General features: G+C 46.7%; 1 protein-coding gene across 2 annotated transcripts in view; it reads left to right on the forward strand.

The window, feature by feature from the left end:
* The window catches only part of NUP160 (nucleoporin 160), a 51,278-nt gene extending 47,808 nt beyond the window's left edge, over window positions 1-3,470 (forward strand). For both annotated transcript variants that reach the window (XM_058663026.1, XM_004585324.4), the window contains exons 34-36: window positions 58-183; window positions 983-1,087; window positions 2,978-3,470. In XM_058663026.1, the coding sequence (XP_058519009.1) occupies window positions 58-183; window positions 983-1,087; window positions 2,978-3,067 (321 nt within the window). In that variant the 3' untranslated portion in view covers window positions 3,068-3,470. The remainder of the gene's footprint in view (window positions 1-57; window positions 184-982; window positions 1,088-2,977) is intronic.
* Window positions 3,471-15,244: the final 11,774 nt, after the last annotated feature.

Here is a 15,244-nt window from a genome sequence, read left to right on the forward strand (position 1 = left end):
CCAGCGCTTTTATCCTCTAGGCCACGGCGTCAGGCCCTAATCACTTACTTGTTACAGAAAGTGGACGCCGCTGAGCTGCTTCGTCTGTATTTAAACTATGACCTTTTAGAAGAAGCAGTGGACTTAGTCTCAGAATATGTGGATGCTGTCCTGGGCAAAGGCCATCAATACTTTGGAATTGAGGTAAGTCTATGTAGATGTTTTCTTTTTCTTCTGGATTAACACACCAAGGTGAGGGTCTGGCAGAAATTGAATGGTAAATGAGTGTGTCTGCCCTTCACTGTCTGGTTATACAACTAAATGTTGGCACTCTTAGAGTCTAGTTTCCTGTTTACACTTGATCTTAGCCAAAAGGCCAAGAAGTAATATGGTTTCCTGTTTTTAAAATGGGAATATATTTTATTGTCTCCATTAAAATAACCTGGCTTTAGTGAGTATTTGGAGGGAGGCAAATAAAAATAATGATGTATATATGCAGGAAATATGCTAAGCCATTTAAGGGGCTGCTTTAATCCTCCTCCTCCTCCTCTTCATGAGGAAGTAGACTCCAATTGTAATAAAAGAACCAAGTTTAAACAGGTTTGGTTAGCTGCAGAGGCAAGCACTTCAACTCTCAGGAAAATACTCAGAACTTTTCCTAATTTTTTTTTTTTCAGATAGTTTGAATTCACAGTCAGTTTCAGAATGGAAATACTGTCATTAACAATTCAAGATGTTATGTTGAGTACTTTCTATAAGAGATGACATGAATTTCAAAATGTATTTGATTTAGCCAGGGAGGGAACAATTTCCCCAGTTGAAAAGAGAAAAGGGAGGACCCAGATGTGCTTGTGCGTGTGACTGCTTGTACACATGCAACTTTTTCTTACAAGACAGGACTAAGCATTTTCTGTTACAGAGGCCCACAAGTACAGCTACCCAGAAGCAGTGCCCCTTTCAGGTTTGTTTTGTTTTGGTTTCAACAACCGAGTTTCCCTTCCAGTTTCCACTCTCTGCAACAGCCCCGATGGTGTGGCTGCCTTACTCTTCCATTGACCAGCTTCTCCAGGCTCTGGGCGAGAACAGTGCCAACAGTCACAACATGGCGGTGAGTAAGCCCGCTGCAAGTCCTTCTGTACGCCACTGCGCTGGCCATGGTACCTCACAGCCTCCTCTCCAGCTCTCAGGAGTTTAGCACAGAGAAAGCCACTTATAGCCTGTTACCTATTCCCTCCCTGTCCCCTTTAGACATAGGAGGTTTCCAGTTAAGAACAGGTGGCCAGATGGGAGGGGGGCTTGGAATACAGTTACCAGCTCCTGAGTAAAGTCAGCACTTGTGGATGTTTCCTGGGATTCATGCAGTAGCCTGTGCTTAGCTGCAGGAAAGGAGCCCCTTATCTGTTTACCAGTTAGATGGATTATCTGTACAAGCCGTTACTAGAGCTCACTAAACAGGATTTCAAAAGTTACTGAATCAAAATATAAGTGCCCGATACTTTTGCATATTTTTCTTCCTGAACTGTTTTATTAGAAAAAGAGCTTCCATCTGCTGGTTCACTCCTCAGATGACTGCAACAGCCAAAGGTGAGCTGATCCAAAACCAAGAGCTTGCTTCAGGTCCCCCACCCAAGTGCAGGGTCCCAGTGCTTTGGGCGATCCCCCGATGCCTTCTCAGGTACAAGCAGAGCTGGATGCAAAGCGGAGCAGCTGGGACACGAACCAGTGCCCTTATGGCTTGCTGCATTTGGAGGTGGAGGATTAGCCAGTTGAGCTAATGCACCGGCCCCTAAGGGATGCTTTGTTTAATTTCTATGTAAGTGAGAGGGCTCCCACCCACTGTTTGATTGCCCCAAATGCCTGGTGATAGTTAGGTTTGTGCCAGGCTGGAGCCAGAAACCTGGGAGCTCAGTTCAGGTCTCCTGCTAAGGTAGCAGGAACCTCACTGTCAGCGCCATCACCATTGCCATCCCAGGTCTGCAGGAGCAGAAAGCTGGAGTCAGACACCAGAGCCAAAATTGGAAAATCCCAGCTGCTTGTCACTGTGGGACATGGGCTGTGACTTATCTGTTGCTGGAAAAGAGATAGTAATGCTTTTATTTTAAATACTGGTATTGATGGGACTGACAGTGGCACAGCACACTAGCATTCTACCTTGTGGTGCTGGCATCCTGTTTGAGTGCTGGTTCGTGTTCCAGTTAGTCCACTTCCAATCCACCTCTGTCCTTATGGCCTGGGAAAGCAATGGAGGGTGGCCCAAAGCCTTGGGACCCTGCACCCACAAGAAAGACCAGGAAGAAGCTCCTGGCTCAGCTCAGCACCAGCTGTTGCAGCCGCTTGGAGAGTTAATCAGCGAATGGAAGATCTTCCTCTCTGTATCTCATTCTCTCTATATCTGACTTTCCAATAAATAAATAAGTTAAAAAAAAAAAGAAGAAGGGCCCGGCGGCGTGGCCTAGCGGCTAAAGTCCTCGCCTTGAAAGCCCTGGGATCCCATATGGGTGCCGGTTCTAATCCCGGCAGCTCCACTTCCCATCCAGCTCCCTGCTTGTGGCCTGGGAAAGCAGTCGAGGACGGCCCAATGCATTGGGACACTGCACCCGCGTGGGAGACCCGGAAGAGGTTCCTGGTTCCCGGCATCGGATCGGCGCGCATCGGCCCGTTGCGGCTCACTTGGGGAGTGAATCATCGGACGGAAGATCTTCCTCTCTGTCTCTCCTCCTCTGTGTATATCTGGCTGTCATAAAATGAATAAATCTTTAAAAAAAAAAAAAAAAAAGAAGAAGAAGAAAGGGCAGGAGGGAGAGAGGAAGGAAAGAAACAAACCAGACTGAAGTATTACATGCAATAGGAAAGTCTGATTTTATCATCCAAGTCCCAGAGCTGATGTCACTATTGAATGCATGAAGCAGAGTAGTGAAGAGTCTGGTTGGTGAAGTGATAATAATAATAGCTTCAATCTGACTTGGGCTCTAAGATATTCTGTATATTTCTCTTCCAGCTGTCCCAGAAAATACTTGACAAATTGGAGGACTACCAGCAAAAGGTTGACAGGGCAACCCGGGATTTATTATATCGTCGGAACATGTGATCTGGATTGCTACCTAACCTTTGTAAACAACTACTTGGCGCCTCTTGGGACTCCAGACTCACCCACTAGAGCCTGCTTCTGAAGCCCTTTGTCCTGACTGTAAATGATATGTACAGCATTCGAGCCTGCATTCTGAGCACGGGCGGAGGCCGAGCCAGCAGGATCCTGTGCTTTGCTGGTGGTGCTAACCCAAATTCTGACTTTCAGCCCTGCGCTCAGCTGCTTTTGTATATGAGTCACGAGCTTTTTTAGAGTTTCTATTTTTTTAAACTATTGAAGACATTCTTTATCTACACATTAAAACCTGCCTTCACTTTCTGAAAGAGCTGCTGGTTATTGATTTGCCAAGGCTGACTGCCAGAAGCAGCCACTGTAAATGTCTTCATTCTTCCCTGTCATTTTTTTGTATCCAGAAGTAACATGTATTTTCTGTATTACAAACAGAAGCTAATGATTTTGCATAGTCTTGTCATTATTTATTGTGGAGTTTTTGTATGATCTTATACAAATATAAATAAGTAATTTGCCTGTATTAAACCTAAAGTCATGAGGTTAAAGTTGAGAAACTCTAAGCTAAGAAAAAAAAATGAGGGCCTGGCATGGTAGCCTAGTGGCTAAAGCCCTCACCTTGCATGCTCCAGGATCCCATATGGGTGCTGGTTTTAATCCCAGCAGCCCTACTTCCCGTGTAGCTCCCTGTTTGTGGCCTGGGAAAGCAGTCGAGGACGGCCCAAAGCCTTGGGACCCTGCACCCGTGTGGGAGACCCAGAAGAGGTTCCGGGTTCCTGGCTTCAGATTGGCACAGCGCTGGCTGTTGTGGCCACTTGGGGAGTGAATCATCGGACAGAAGGGCTCCTTTTCTGTCTCTCCTCTGTATGTCTGACTTTCCAATACAAATGAATTAAAAAAGAACAAAAATGAAAATCTGTCATAGATGGACAGGTTTTCAAGGTGAATTCTGTTATCACCTTCTGGTATCAAACCAAACTGGATCCTGGAGGGACTCTAGTAACATAGTGGACCAAAATATAGACCTTCTGGTCAAACTTAGAAGCATTCGTACCTACAAATTTTGGATAAAGTAAAAAAATCCGGTTTATATTCTGTTTATTAAAATTTTTTCTTTCTAGAAGACAATCTGTATAGTATTTGGCCATGTGCCATTTGGCTTTTCTTGAGTTTTCCATCATTTTTTAAATTTTTATACTGTCAATATTTACATTATATCCTTTATCAATTATGTCTCCCTGTGGTGTTGTGTGTGGATGTTGAGGTGTGAGCATGTGTCTGTTATTTTAGCTCTGCCCTGAGCCCCGTGAGGAGTTTGGTCCAGTTAGGGCCTGGGAGAAACCTTCTGCCTTCACTGCCCTCCAGCTTTCTAAACATCCATAGTTATTATCAAAAGGTCTCAAAAACCATCTGTGGTCTCATGTTATATCCTAATGATTTTGAAACCCACAGTCTGAAGACTGTCAGATTCCTCTCTGGATGGCAACAAGCAGAAAGAGACCAGCTCTTTCCCAGACCCCTCTCCCTCCATGCCGCTGCTCGGAGAAGTGCTTCCCATGATGACTGTTGGCAGGACCTGGATGAGCTTTGCTTGGCCTCACTGTTGTGGATTCAAGGCCCAGAGCCTGTGCTGGAGCCACCCCAGGCCTATTCCGTCTTACTCTCATTGGATCTCCAGTGTGTGGAAACACCATACCTGCAATCACAATGCCATTTCTCATACACTCTGGGTCTGCGTTTTCATATAATTTATGTATTTTAATTGATGAGAGAAAGAGCTCCTACCCACTGATAAATTTCCCGTGTCTGTAGCAGGAAGTCAAATACTTGAGTCCTCACGCCTGGCACGATGGATCAGTGGCTGAATCCCCACCTTGCAAGCACCAATATCCCATATGGGCACTGTTTTGTGTTATATCTGCTCCACTTCCAATCCAACTCCCCTCTCATGGCCTGAGAGACCAGAAGAGGATGGTCCAAAACCTTGGGACCCTGCACCCACATGAGAGTGAACCAGCAGATGGAAGGTCCTAATCTATCCTCTCCATAAATCTGAGCTGCCTTTCCAATAAAAATCTTTAGAGCCCGCCGTGGTAGCCTGACAGTTAAAGTCCTCACCTTGCACACGCTGGGATCCCATATGGGTGCCAGTTTGTGTTCCAGCTGCCCCACTTATCCAGCTCCCTGCCTGTGTCCTGGGAAAGCAGTCGAGGACAGCCCAAAGCCTTGGGACCCTGCATCCGTGTGGGAGACCTGGAGCAAGCTCCTGGCTCCTATCTCAGAATTTAGCCCAGCTCTGACCGCTGTGGCCCCTTGGGGAGTGATCATCAGACAGAAGATCTTCCTCTCTGTATATCTCACTTTCCAATAAGTTTTTTAAATAATAATAAAATCTTCAGAGGGGGCCCTGTGGCGTGGCCTAGCGGCTAAAGTCCTCGCCTTGAACACACCAGGATCCCATATGGGCGCCAGTGCTAATCCAGCAGCCCTGCTTCCCATCCAGCTCCCTGCTTGTGGCCTGGGAAAGCAGGCAAGGACGGCCCAAAGCTTTGGGACCCTGCACCTGCGTGGGAGATCCGGAAAGAGGTTCCTGGTTCCTGGCTACAGATCGGCACAGCACCAGCCCTTGCGCTCACTTGGGGAGTGAATCATCGGACGGAAGATCTTCCTCTCTATCTCTCCTCTGTATATCTGACTTTGTAATAAAAATAAATAAATCTTTAATAAAAAAAAATCTTTACAGGAAAAAAAAATGAATCCTCACTCACTGGTTCCCAGGGTCTGCTGGCTGCAAGCTGAAAACACAGACAAGAATAGGTGTTCAACCCAAGTACCCATCTCTGCATCCTAACTGCTAGGATAAACACCTGTCCCTCAATCTGCATTTTGCTTGATTGGCTATATAATATATATAAATAAAAATAAAATAAATCTTATATATTTTTAAAGATTTATTTGTATTGCAAAGTCAGATATACAGAGAGGAAGACAGAAAGATCTTCCGTCTGATGATTCACTCCCCAAGTGAGCGCAACAGCCAGTGCTGTGCTGATCCAAAGCCAGGATCCAGGAACCTCCTCCAGGTCGCCCACACAGGTGCAGGGTCCCAAGATCCTGGGCCATCCTACACTGCTCTCCCAGGCCACAAGCAGGGAGCTGGGTGGGAAGCAGAGCTGCCGGGATTAGAACCGGCACCCACATGGGATCCCGGCGTGTCCAAGGCAAGAACTTCAGCCGCTAGGCCACGCCACAGGGCCCAGATGGGCCATATAATATATTTTTTTACACTTGATCTTAGCCAAAAGGCCGAGAAGTAATATAATATATTTTTTGGAAGTTTTCCTTTATTATTTCATTGAATACATTTTAAATACAGCTTCTCTTTCTGTGCCTTTCTAGAGCTCCCATAATTATTTTTTTTACATTTTATTATTATTATCATTTTATGATACAGTTCCATAGGCTCCTGGCATTTCCCTTATCCCCTCCCTGATTCCCTCCCTCCCACCTAGTTCCTCTATATCATTACTAAAATACAGCTCTTCATACACAGTCATATGTCCATCATTGCGGGCATGGACAATGGCAGAGAGTCCAACATCCTATTGTCAAGATATAGTGAACAGTTTCATTGAAAGTCCATCTTTGTCTGGAAGTAGAAATGCATACTACATTGTATCCTCACATCTGGATGTTGCTACTGTACATCCCATCAAATGAAGTCATAATACAAAATCAACAATAGAAAGAAAAACAGAAATTTACAATGCCATGAAGTTAAATGACATATTACTAGATATGAGAGTCTCCATTACACAGCTACTAAACATCCTCTTAAATGAAAATCCACAAAGCAGAGTCAACAGGGAGAAAAAAGAAATTAACAACACCATGAAGTTAAATAACATGCTATTAAATGACTAACGTGTAGCTGAAGAAATGAAAATCAAGAACCTTCTTGAAGAAAATGATACTACTGTATGATCTACAAGTCATTGAATGATTTAATCAGAAAGTGTTTTGAAGAGATGAAACTAACAGAAAACAACAAAACCTATGCGATATAGTTTCTGCTGATTTTTGTTGGTGAAGTGTGTCTCTTCTAGACAATAAATAAATGGGTTTTGTTTTTTAATCCAGTTACTAATCTATGAGGCTTGATTAAGCTTAAACCATTTACATTCAGAGTTTAATATATATGGAGGGTACTTTGGTCCTGTCATTTTAGGAATGGGTTGTTCATTGGTTTAGTCTTCTGTTGTCATTTTATTGGGATGTTCTTCCTGTTTGCCTTTGGTTTTGGTGGGTGCTATTCCTCTTCTCTGTCAAGAGAACACCTTGAAGTATCATTTGTAGGGCAGGTTTGGAAGAGGCAAATTCTTTTAACTTTTCTTGACTGAGGAAGAATTTTATTTCATTTTCAAAGACAAAAGAAAGCTTTGCTGGATATGTTATCCTAGGACGACAATTTTTTTCTTTTAGAATCTGGAATATGTCACTCCATTCTCTTCTGGCCTGTAGAGTTTCCTGTGAGAGATCTCCTGTGAGTTTAATTGGCATTCCTTTATATGTCAATTGACTTTTTTCACGTGCACATTTAAGGATCTTTTTCTTGTGTTCTATTTGAAGAGAGATTGATGATCATGTGTTGTGGTGAAGATCGCTTTTGATCAAGCCTGTTGGGAGTTCTGTGCCGCTCCTGGATCTTGTTTCCCAATTCTTTCTCCAGATTAGGGAAATTTTCCTTTATGATTTCATTAAATACATTTGCAAACTCAGCTTCTCTTTCTGCACCTTCTGGGACTCCCATAACTCTGATATTAGGCCTCTTAATAGTGTCTTTCAATTCTTGAATACTTCTTTTGGTCTGATTCAGTTCTGCTTCCAGCTTTTTGTTTGCTTCCCCCTGATGACAGGAATATCTGCCAATTCTGAGATTCTTTCTTCTGCTTGCTTCATTCTGTTTTGGAGACTCTCCACTGTACTTTTAATTTGCTCTACTATGTTCTTAATTTCTGATATATCTGCCTTGGTTTGCTTTATTGCTTCCTTAAGTTCTTTGAACTCTTATATGTGCTTCTCATTTTTTATCAGAAGCTTTAAAATGAGTTTTATGAATTCTGAATGCCCCATTTTCTCGATGTCTTCCTCAGTTAGCTCTGAGGTTGGCAAAGGGTTTTGCTCCTTTGCAGGGGAGTTTTCAGTAATATTCATTGTGTCTTTGTCTCTTCTTTTGCTCTTGGTCATTGTACTTTTGGTTAGCAGAGTCTTCTCCTTGGGGCAGGTTTCTAAGTTGTGTCACCCACAGGTCTACAATGCGATTTTACTTGTTGCGGTTGGTACACAACAATTTGCTTGCAGCCACTTGTGCCACAACCTCCAGCGAGTTCCAGGTCTGGGTTCTTATGTCAGATTTCCACCGTGGTCTCCACAGCCCCAGCTCCTGGATCACCACTCTCCTCTCCTCCTGTGATACCATGCTGAGGCTGCACCGTTGTCTCTGCAACCTTTCTCCCACTTCTGGAGCAGGTCCCAGGATTAGAGAGACACCAGGTGTGTGTCCTATATACTTAGGTTGTTGGTGGCGCTGATTATGTTGGAACCTGTTGGACTTTAGATCTGGGTGCCACACGGACCTATTTTGGCCGGTACGATGCCACAGCCAGTATTATTTTCCTGCAGGACCAGTGCAATTCACTGAGCTCAGTGAGTTCTCGCGAGCTCAGCACATGCGCAGTTCACTGTTGTCCCCTGAAGTCCCAAAGCTATTGCCACAGTGTACAAAATGGTGCCTGACGTACACCTACTAGAGTTCTTGATCTGCTGGCCATCAGGTCTGACGGCTACCCAGACCTGTCTTGGGTGGTACTGTAGAATGCCACATTGTTGCAGTTCACTGAGTCAGGAATAAGTTCACCCCCAGCTCAGCGTATGCTCAGTCCTTTCCCTTGCCTTTGCCTCCTTATGCAAAATGGCGCCCAATTTGGCTCTACAGGACTGTCTGGGCTGTGACATCCACCCTGTTTTTGCACTGCCCGTCTGGGGTCTGCTGCTCTGTCTCTGCTCCTGGTCAAATCAAATGGACCAGCAGGACGGACAGTTCTTTGTCTGGGTTTACCTACCAAGCTCCCAGTGAAAGTCCCTTCCCACCTGGTTGCTGGTGGCGTTCAGATGGCCATTAGCTGAATGCCACTGGAGTGTCAGTCACTGCAACACCACACCGTTGTGTCCGCTGCTTTCCTGTGTCTGTCAGTCTCCATGTACCCCTCTGCTGTTGTTCTGTCTTTTCCTATTTCCTGGAATATGTCCTCTCTACTTCATCCTGATTAAACGTTTTTCCATCCATTTAAATGTGTCCTTACCCTATTCCACCATCTTGATTCTCCAATATAATATATTTTTTTAAAGATTTGTTTTTATTGAAAAATCAGACCTACAGAGAGGTGTATACAGAAGGTGGCTAAACAGAAAGGCACCTGCTAGTATGTGTGTGGGCTGGATAGTAGGTTGGTTGGGTTGAACTAGGCTTCAATGTCCATTGACAAGTACGAGAGCTAAATGGGTTGTGGGACAGAGTAGCATGCATGGAACCAGGGCAGGGTCAGGCCTGGTGGGGGTTATGGGGAGTCGCCCCAGCTAGGCTGCAGCTCCCACTGGTTCGCGTGAGGACTGAGTATGAAGTGGGTAGGATCGAGCTGGACTACAACACCCATTGGTTCACAAGAAAGACAGGGCTGAAAGGAGAACTGACCCAGCAATTACAACGACCAGCATGCGCATACGCTGATTGGCCTGTTGGACCCTGCACTGGCAAACTCACAAAAGAATCAGGTTTGGGATCATTTCAGATGAAGTTTCTTTGGAGATCCCTCCAACTGAACCGCTGATCTAAGAACCCCAACCACGAAGAGACTATGCCAGCCGGTGAACTCTGAATAGGTTTCATCGCAATTGGAACGGCAAGATTGGCAGCAAATCAGACCTGTCGAACTATCAAAACTGCTTGAGCAGGACCCTCGGAGTCTGCCTCACATTGGGGATCTAGGATGGGTGGGAGGCTGGGTGGGGCTTTTCCCTTTGTTTCTCCCCTGACCCCAGATACAGGGGAAAAAAATGATTATATTAGTGTGAAAACAGTGGTATTACCCACTTTCACCCTGTATCCCTTGATCCTTTGTACCCTAATCAATTAAGTAAGATTATTTTTTTTTTAAAAAGCCAGATATATAGACAGGAAGATCTTCTGTCCGGTGATTCACTCCCCAACCAGCCACAACGGCCGGTGCTGCGCTGATCCAAAGTCAGGAACCAGGAACTTATTTCCAGGTCTCCCACATGGGTGCAGGAACCCAAGGCTTTGGGCTGTCCTCGACTGCTTTCCCAGGCCACGGGCCGGAGGCTGGATAGGAATTGTGGCTTCCCGGAATTAGATCTGGCGCCAACATGGAATCTTGGCACATTCAAGCCAAGGGCCTTAACCGCTATGCTATTGCGCTGGGCCCTAGCCATATAATGTTTTAATAGTCCACAGTGCCCTCATTATTAGTTATTCCAATTCTGACAATTTGACTACAAAGTATTCAGAGGTTCCCTCCTTTTGCGTGAGCATTGTGTTAACAGTTAAATCACTGATTTGAATGCCTACATCCCACATCACAATGCCTATAATTGAGCCCTACCTTCACTTGTTTTTTTTGGGGGGTGGGGGACGGTGATGTTTTGCTTCTTAAATTATTTTATTGAAAAGACAGATAGGGCCCGGCGGCATGGCCTAGCGGCTAAAGTCCTCGCCTTGAACGCACCAGGATCCCATATGGGTGCCAGTTCTAATCCCGGCAGCTCCACTTCCCAGCCAGCTCCCTGCTTGTGACCTGGGAAAGCAGTCGAGGACGGCCCAATGCATTGGGACTCTGCACCCACGTGGGAGACCCGAAAGAGGTTCCTGGTTCCTGGCTTCGGATTAGCATAGCACTGGCCGTTGTGGTCACTTGGGGATTGAAACATCGGACGGAAGATCTTCCTTTCTGTCTCTCCTCCTCTCTGTGCATCTGACTTTGTAATAAAAATAAACAAAAATAAATCTTTAAAAAAAAAAGAAAAGGAAAAGGCAGATAAATAGATCTTCCATCCACTGATTCACTCCCCAAGTGTCTGCAATGGCCCGGGCTGAGCCAATCTGAAGCCAGAAGTTTATTCTAGGTCTCCCACCTGAGTGCAGCATCCCAAGGCTTTGGGCAGTCCTAGACTGTTCCCAGGCCACAGGAGGGTGCTGGATAGGAAGTCGAGCAGCCACAACACAAACCAGCATTCATATGGGATGCCGGCACATGGAAGACAAGGATTTAGCCACTCGGCTATCGTGCTAGGCCCTCTGCTTATGACAAAGAAGCCGAGACCCAGATCCTCTATTCACGTGCTCATCCAAATGCCAGCCGCAGCCAGGGCCAAAGCCAGAAGCCCAGAACAACATGGAAGTTTCCCACAAATGGCAAAAATCCAAACATTTGGATCATCATCAGCCCCTTCCCAGTAATACTGATAACGGAATGTCTCACCCTTAAACTGGTGAACTGCCCGTCTGATACAGGAAAAGGACATCCCAAACAGTGAGTTCATCTGCACAACAGCCACCCAATGCTACTTCCGAGGCAGGTTGCTAATACAAAGCTTGGCAGGCAGCAGTTGATGGCTTAAATATGTGGGCCCCTATCACCAAGGTGGGAGTTCCAAGCACCTAGTTTCAGCCTCACCCAGCCCAGGAAGTTGAATGTATTTGAGGAGTCAAGAAGCAAATGGAAGTCCCCTCTCTGTCTCTCCAGAGAAAAAGTGTGACTCATGAAAAAACGAGTTTCATAGCAGCAAGAAGACTAGTGTGGCAAAGCAGGCTAATTTTCCACCAGCAGCTCTGGCATCCCATTTGGGCACTGGTTCATATCCTGGCTGCCCCACTTCTGATCCATCTTCCTGCTTGTGGCCTGGGAAGAAGGTGGAGGATGGCTCAAGTCGCTGGGCCCCTGCACCCATGAAGCTTCCCGCTGTAGGCTTCGGATCAGCTCAGCCTTGGTCATTGCAGGTATTTGGGGAGTGAACCAGTGGATGGAAGATCTCTGTCTACAAATCACCCTTTCAAGTGAAAAATAAATATTTAAAAATAAAAAGCAAGACATATAGCTCATCACGTGCCTTGTCAGCCTACTAAGCACAAGTGTTATTTCCGTTGGAGTAAGTGACACACTGAGTTTCCTATTGACCGTTCTTAACGAGTTTATCACTAGATTTTGTGACTTGATTTTGTGGCTAGTTTATTGCACCATGCCGTCTTGGTGGTCACCTCTGCCTGCTCTCTAAGCCACCTGAGAAGCCTCGGAGACAGCTTTACTTTCCCACTCCAGTTCCCTCCAGTGCAACATGGCCATTCCATGGCCTCCAGCACACAGGCTGTGTTGCCCACAGTTTCACTGAACACTTACACGTAAGAACTATCGATAAAAAAAAAGATCAAAATCTTATGTGGCTCTATTGCTATTTTTTTAAGATTTATTTATTTCTATTGCAAAGTAAGGTATGCAGAGAGGAAGATTTTCTGTCTGTTGATTCATTCCCCAAGTGACCACATCACCCGGTGCTGCACCAATCCGAAGCCAAAGCCAGGAAGCTCCTCTAGGTCTCCCACGCGGGTGCAGGGTCCCAAGGCTTTGGGCCGTCCTTGACTGCTTTCCCAGGCCACAAGCAGGGAGCTGGATGGGAAGTGGAGCTGCCGGGATTAGAACCGGCGCCCATATGGGATCCCGGGGCGTTCAAGGCAAGGACTTTAGCTACTAGGCTACTGTGCCAGACCCAGGACATGTTCTTGCAGACAAGCCCAAGGACCCAGACAAGGAGACCCAAGCCCCACTGGATACCCCACCATCAGGAGTCACGAACCCAACACCTACCTCACAGGCAGGCCCAGAACCCAGGACAGGTGACCCAAGTTATCACCAGATCACCCAACCCCAGGCTCACAAACCTGACATACCTAGTAAAATGGGCCTCAGGATCTGGGACAGTAGACCCAAGCCCCACTCGCTCCCCTGTCCGCTTGGGCTCAGAAACGCAGTCCCCGCCACCAGGTGAGCCCCATGACATGAGCCAAGTTACCTGAGCCCTGTCAGATCCCCTGCCCCTGGGACTCATGACCCTGCTGGGCCCAGGCTGGCATGATTCGCATCACCTCAGCATCCGTATCTTTTTTTTTTTTTAATTTATTTATTTTTATTCCAAAGCCAGATATATAGAGAGGAGGAGAAACAGAGAGGAAGATCTTCTGTCCGATGATTCACTTCACAAATGACCACAATGGCTGAAGCTTTGTCAATCCAAAAGCAGAAGCCAGGAAGCTCTTACGGATCTCCCACATGGGTGCAGGGTCTCAAAGCTTTGGGCACTCCTCTGCTACTTCCCTAGGCCACAAGCAGGGAGCTGGATGGGAAGTGAGCAACTGGGATTAGAACCAGCACCCATATGGGATTCCAGCACATTTAAGGCGAGGAATTCAGCCGCTAGGCCACCATGCCAGGCCCAGCATCCACAATCTTATTGCACAGCCTAGTCTAGTCTAGTCTACCCCCTGTTCCAGCTCCTACTGGTGGGTGCTACACCCTATCCCAACCCAGTCTGATTGTTGTCCTGGTCCTAATGTGAACTGGCTGGTGGTGCGGCCTGATCTGGCTCCTCCTGCTCCTTGCCCTGGTTCTTAAATCTGCCAGTGGATGTTATGCACTGGCTCAGATCTGACCCACATGTGTGCTGGCGGGTACTGTACCCTGGCATCGTCTGGGCTGCTCCTTGCCTTGCTTCTTGCACTCACCTGCAGGGACTGTGTTCCAATGAAGGAATTTCCTAAGCTCCTCCATTGAGTCTCCTCCCAGTGGCAGTTCATGTACATACCAGTGGGTCATTGGCCCAGGTTGACATTGTCTACCCCCTGTTCTGACAAGAACAGTGGCCTTGCTCAACCAGCCACACCCATTATGGTCCTTGTTCTTGGATGTTGCAACCCAACGCTACCTGGTCCCTGCCCAGACACAGCTTTCACATGGTCCAGTGGGAGTCAAGACCTAGCCTGGCCTGTTCTACACCCAACCTGGCTCTCACAAGGGCTAGTGAGGGCTGAAGGCTAGCCCAATCTGTAGCTCCACAGTCACAGTGCACACCTGCACCAGTGCAGGTTTTAGCTATGTCCAGCCAAGCCTGCTGCCCCCAATCCTACTCTCATCCTCACCAGTTGGAACTCCAACCCGGCTGCAGGGTTCCTTTTGCTTCCCAGCAAGGCCTGACCCCATGCACAGCTCTTGGACGAGGCATCAGATTGCAGTTCCACAAGGTTGAGACCACATTGCCCCCACAGATTCTGCTATCAGACCCATTTCTCTTACTCTTGTTCTCCCCTCCAAACCGCTTTGGTGTCAGTCCCATTTTTACATACACATGTCGTGGACTTGTCTATGGAGGTCCTGCAGCTGTAATTTTCTAACCTTTTTTTTTAAGATTTTATTTTATTTTTATTACAAAGTCAGATATACTGAGAGGAGGAGAGATAGAGAGGAAGTGGAGCTGCCGGGATTAGAACCAGCGGCCATATGGGATCAAGGCGAGGACCTTAGCCACTAGGCCACGCTGCCAAGCCCAGGTTATTTCTTACTACTACCTGTGTGATCCTATCTTGCCCCTGTAAATTAAGACCCCTCAAACCATGAAGGTGTGCCACTGGGCGGCCCTAAGGGCTTTGCCAAGTGACTTTAACACCTGAGATGCACAGGCACTTCTGGGGGGAGCCATGCAGCCCTGCTGCAGGCATCCGTGTGGGTTTAAAAAACAACAACAAACTTGCAGGATGGTGTGGTCCCGGAAGCCCGCTGAGCATCCCTCCTCCCCTCTGCCAGGGAGCCAGTGTGCTCAGCAGTGTGTACCTGCACCAGTTAGAAAAGCCTCCAAGCTTGGGGTCCTGAAGGCCGACCGTGAGCACCACCACCCCAAGGCACCCCCAATTTATTTATTTTTCTTAGGAAGATTTATAGTGAGAAGCATCTTCCATCCACTGGTTCACTCCCCAAATGGCTGCAATGGCTGGAACTGAACTGATTCGAAGCCAGGAGCCAGGAGCTTCTGGGTCTTCTACATGGATGC

The sequence above is a fragment of the Ochotona princeps genome, chromosome 4, assembly GCF_030435755.1.
Source record: "Ochotona princeps isolate mOchPri1 chromosome 4, mOchPri1.hap1, whole genome shotgun sequence".
Taxonomy (NCBI): domain Eukaryota; kingdom Metazoa; phylum Chordata; class Mammalia; order Lagomorpha; family Ochotonidae; genus Ochotona; species Ochotona princeps.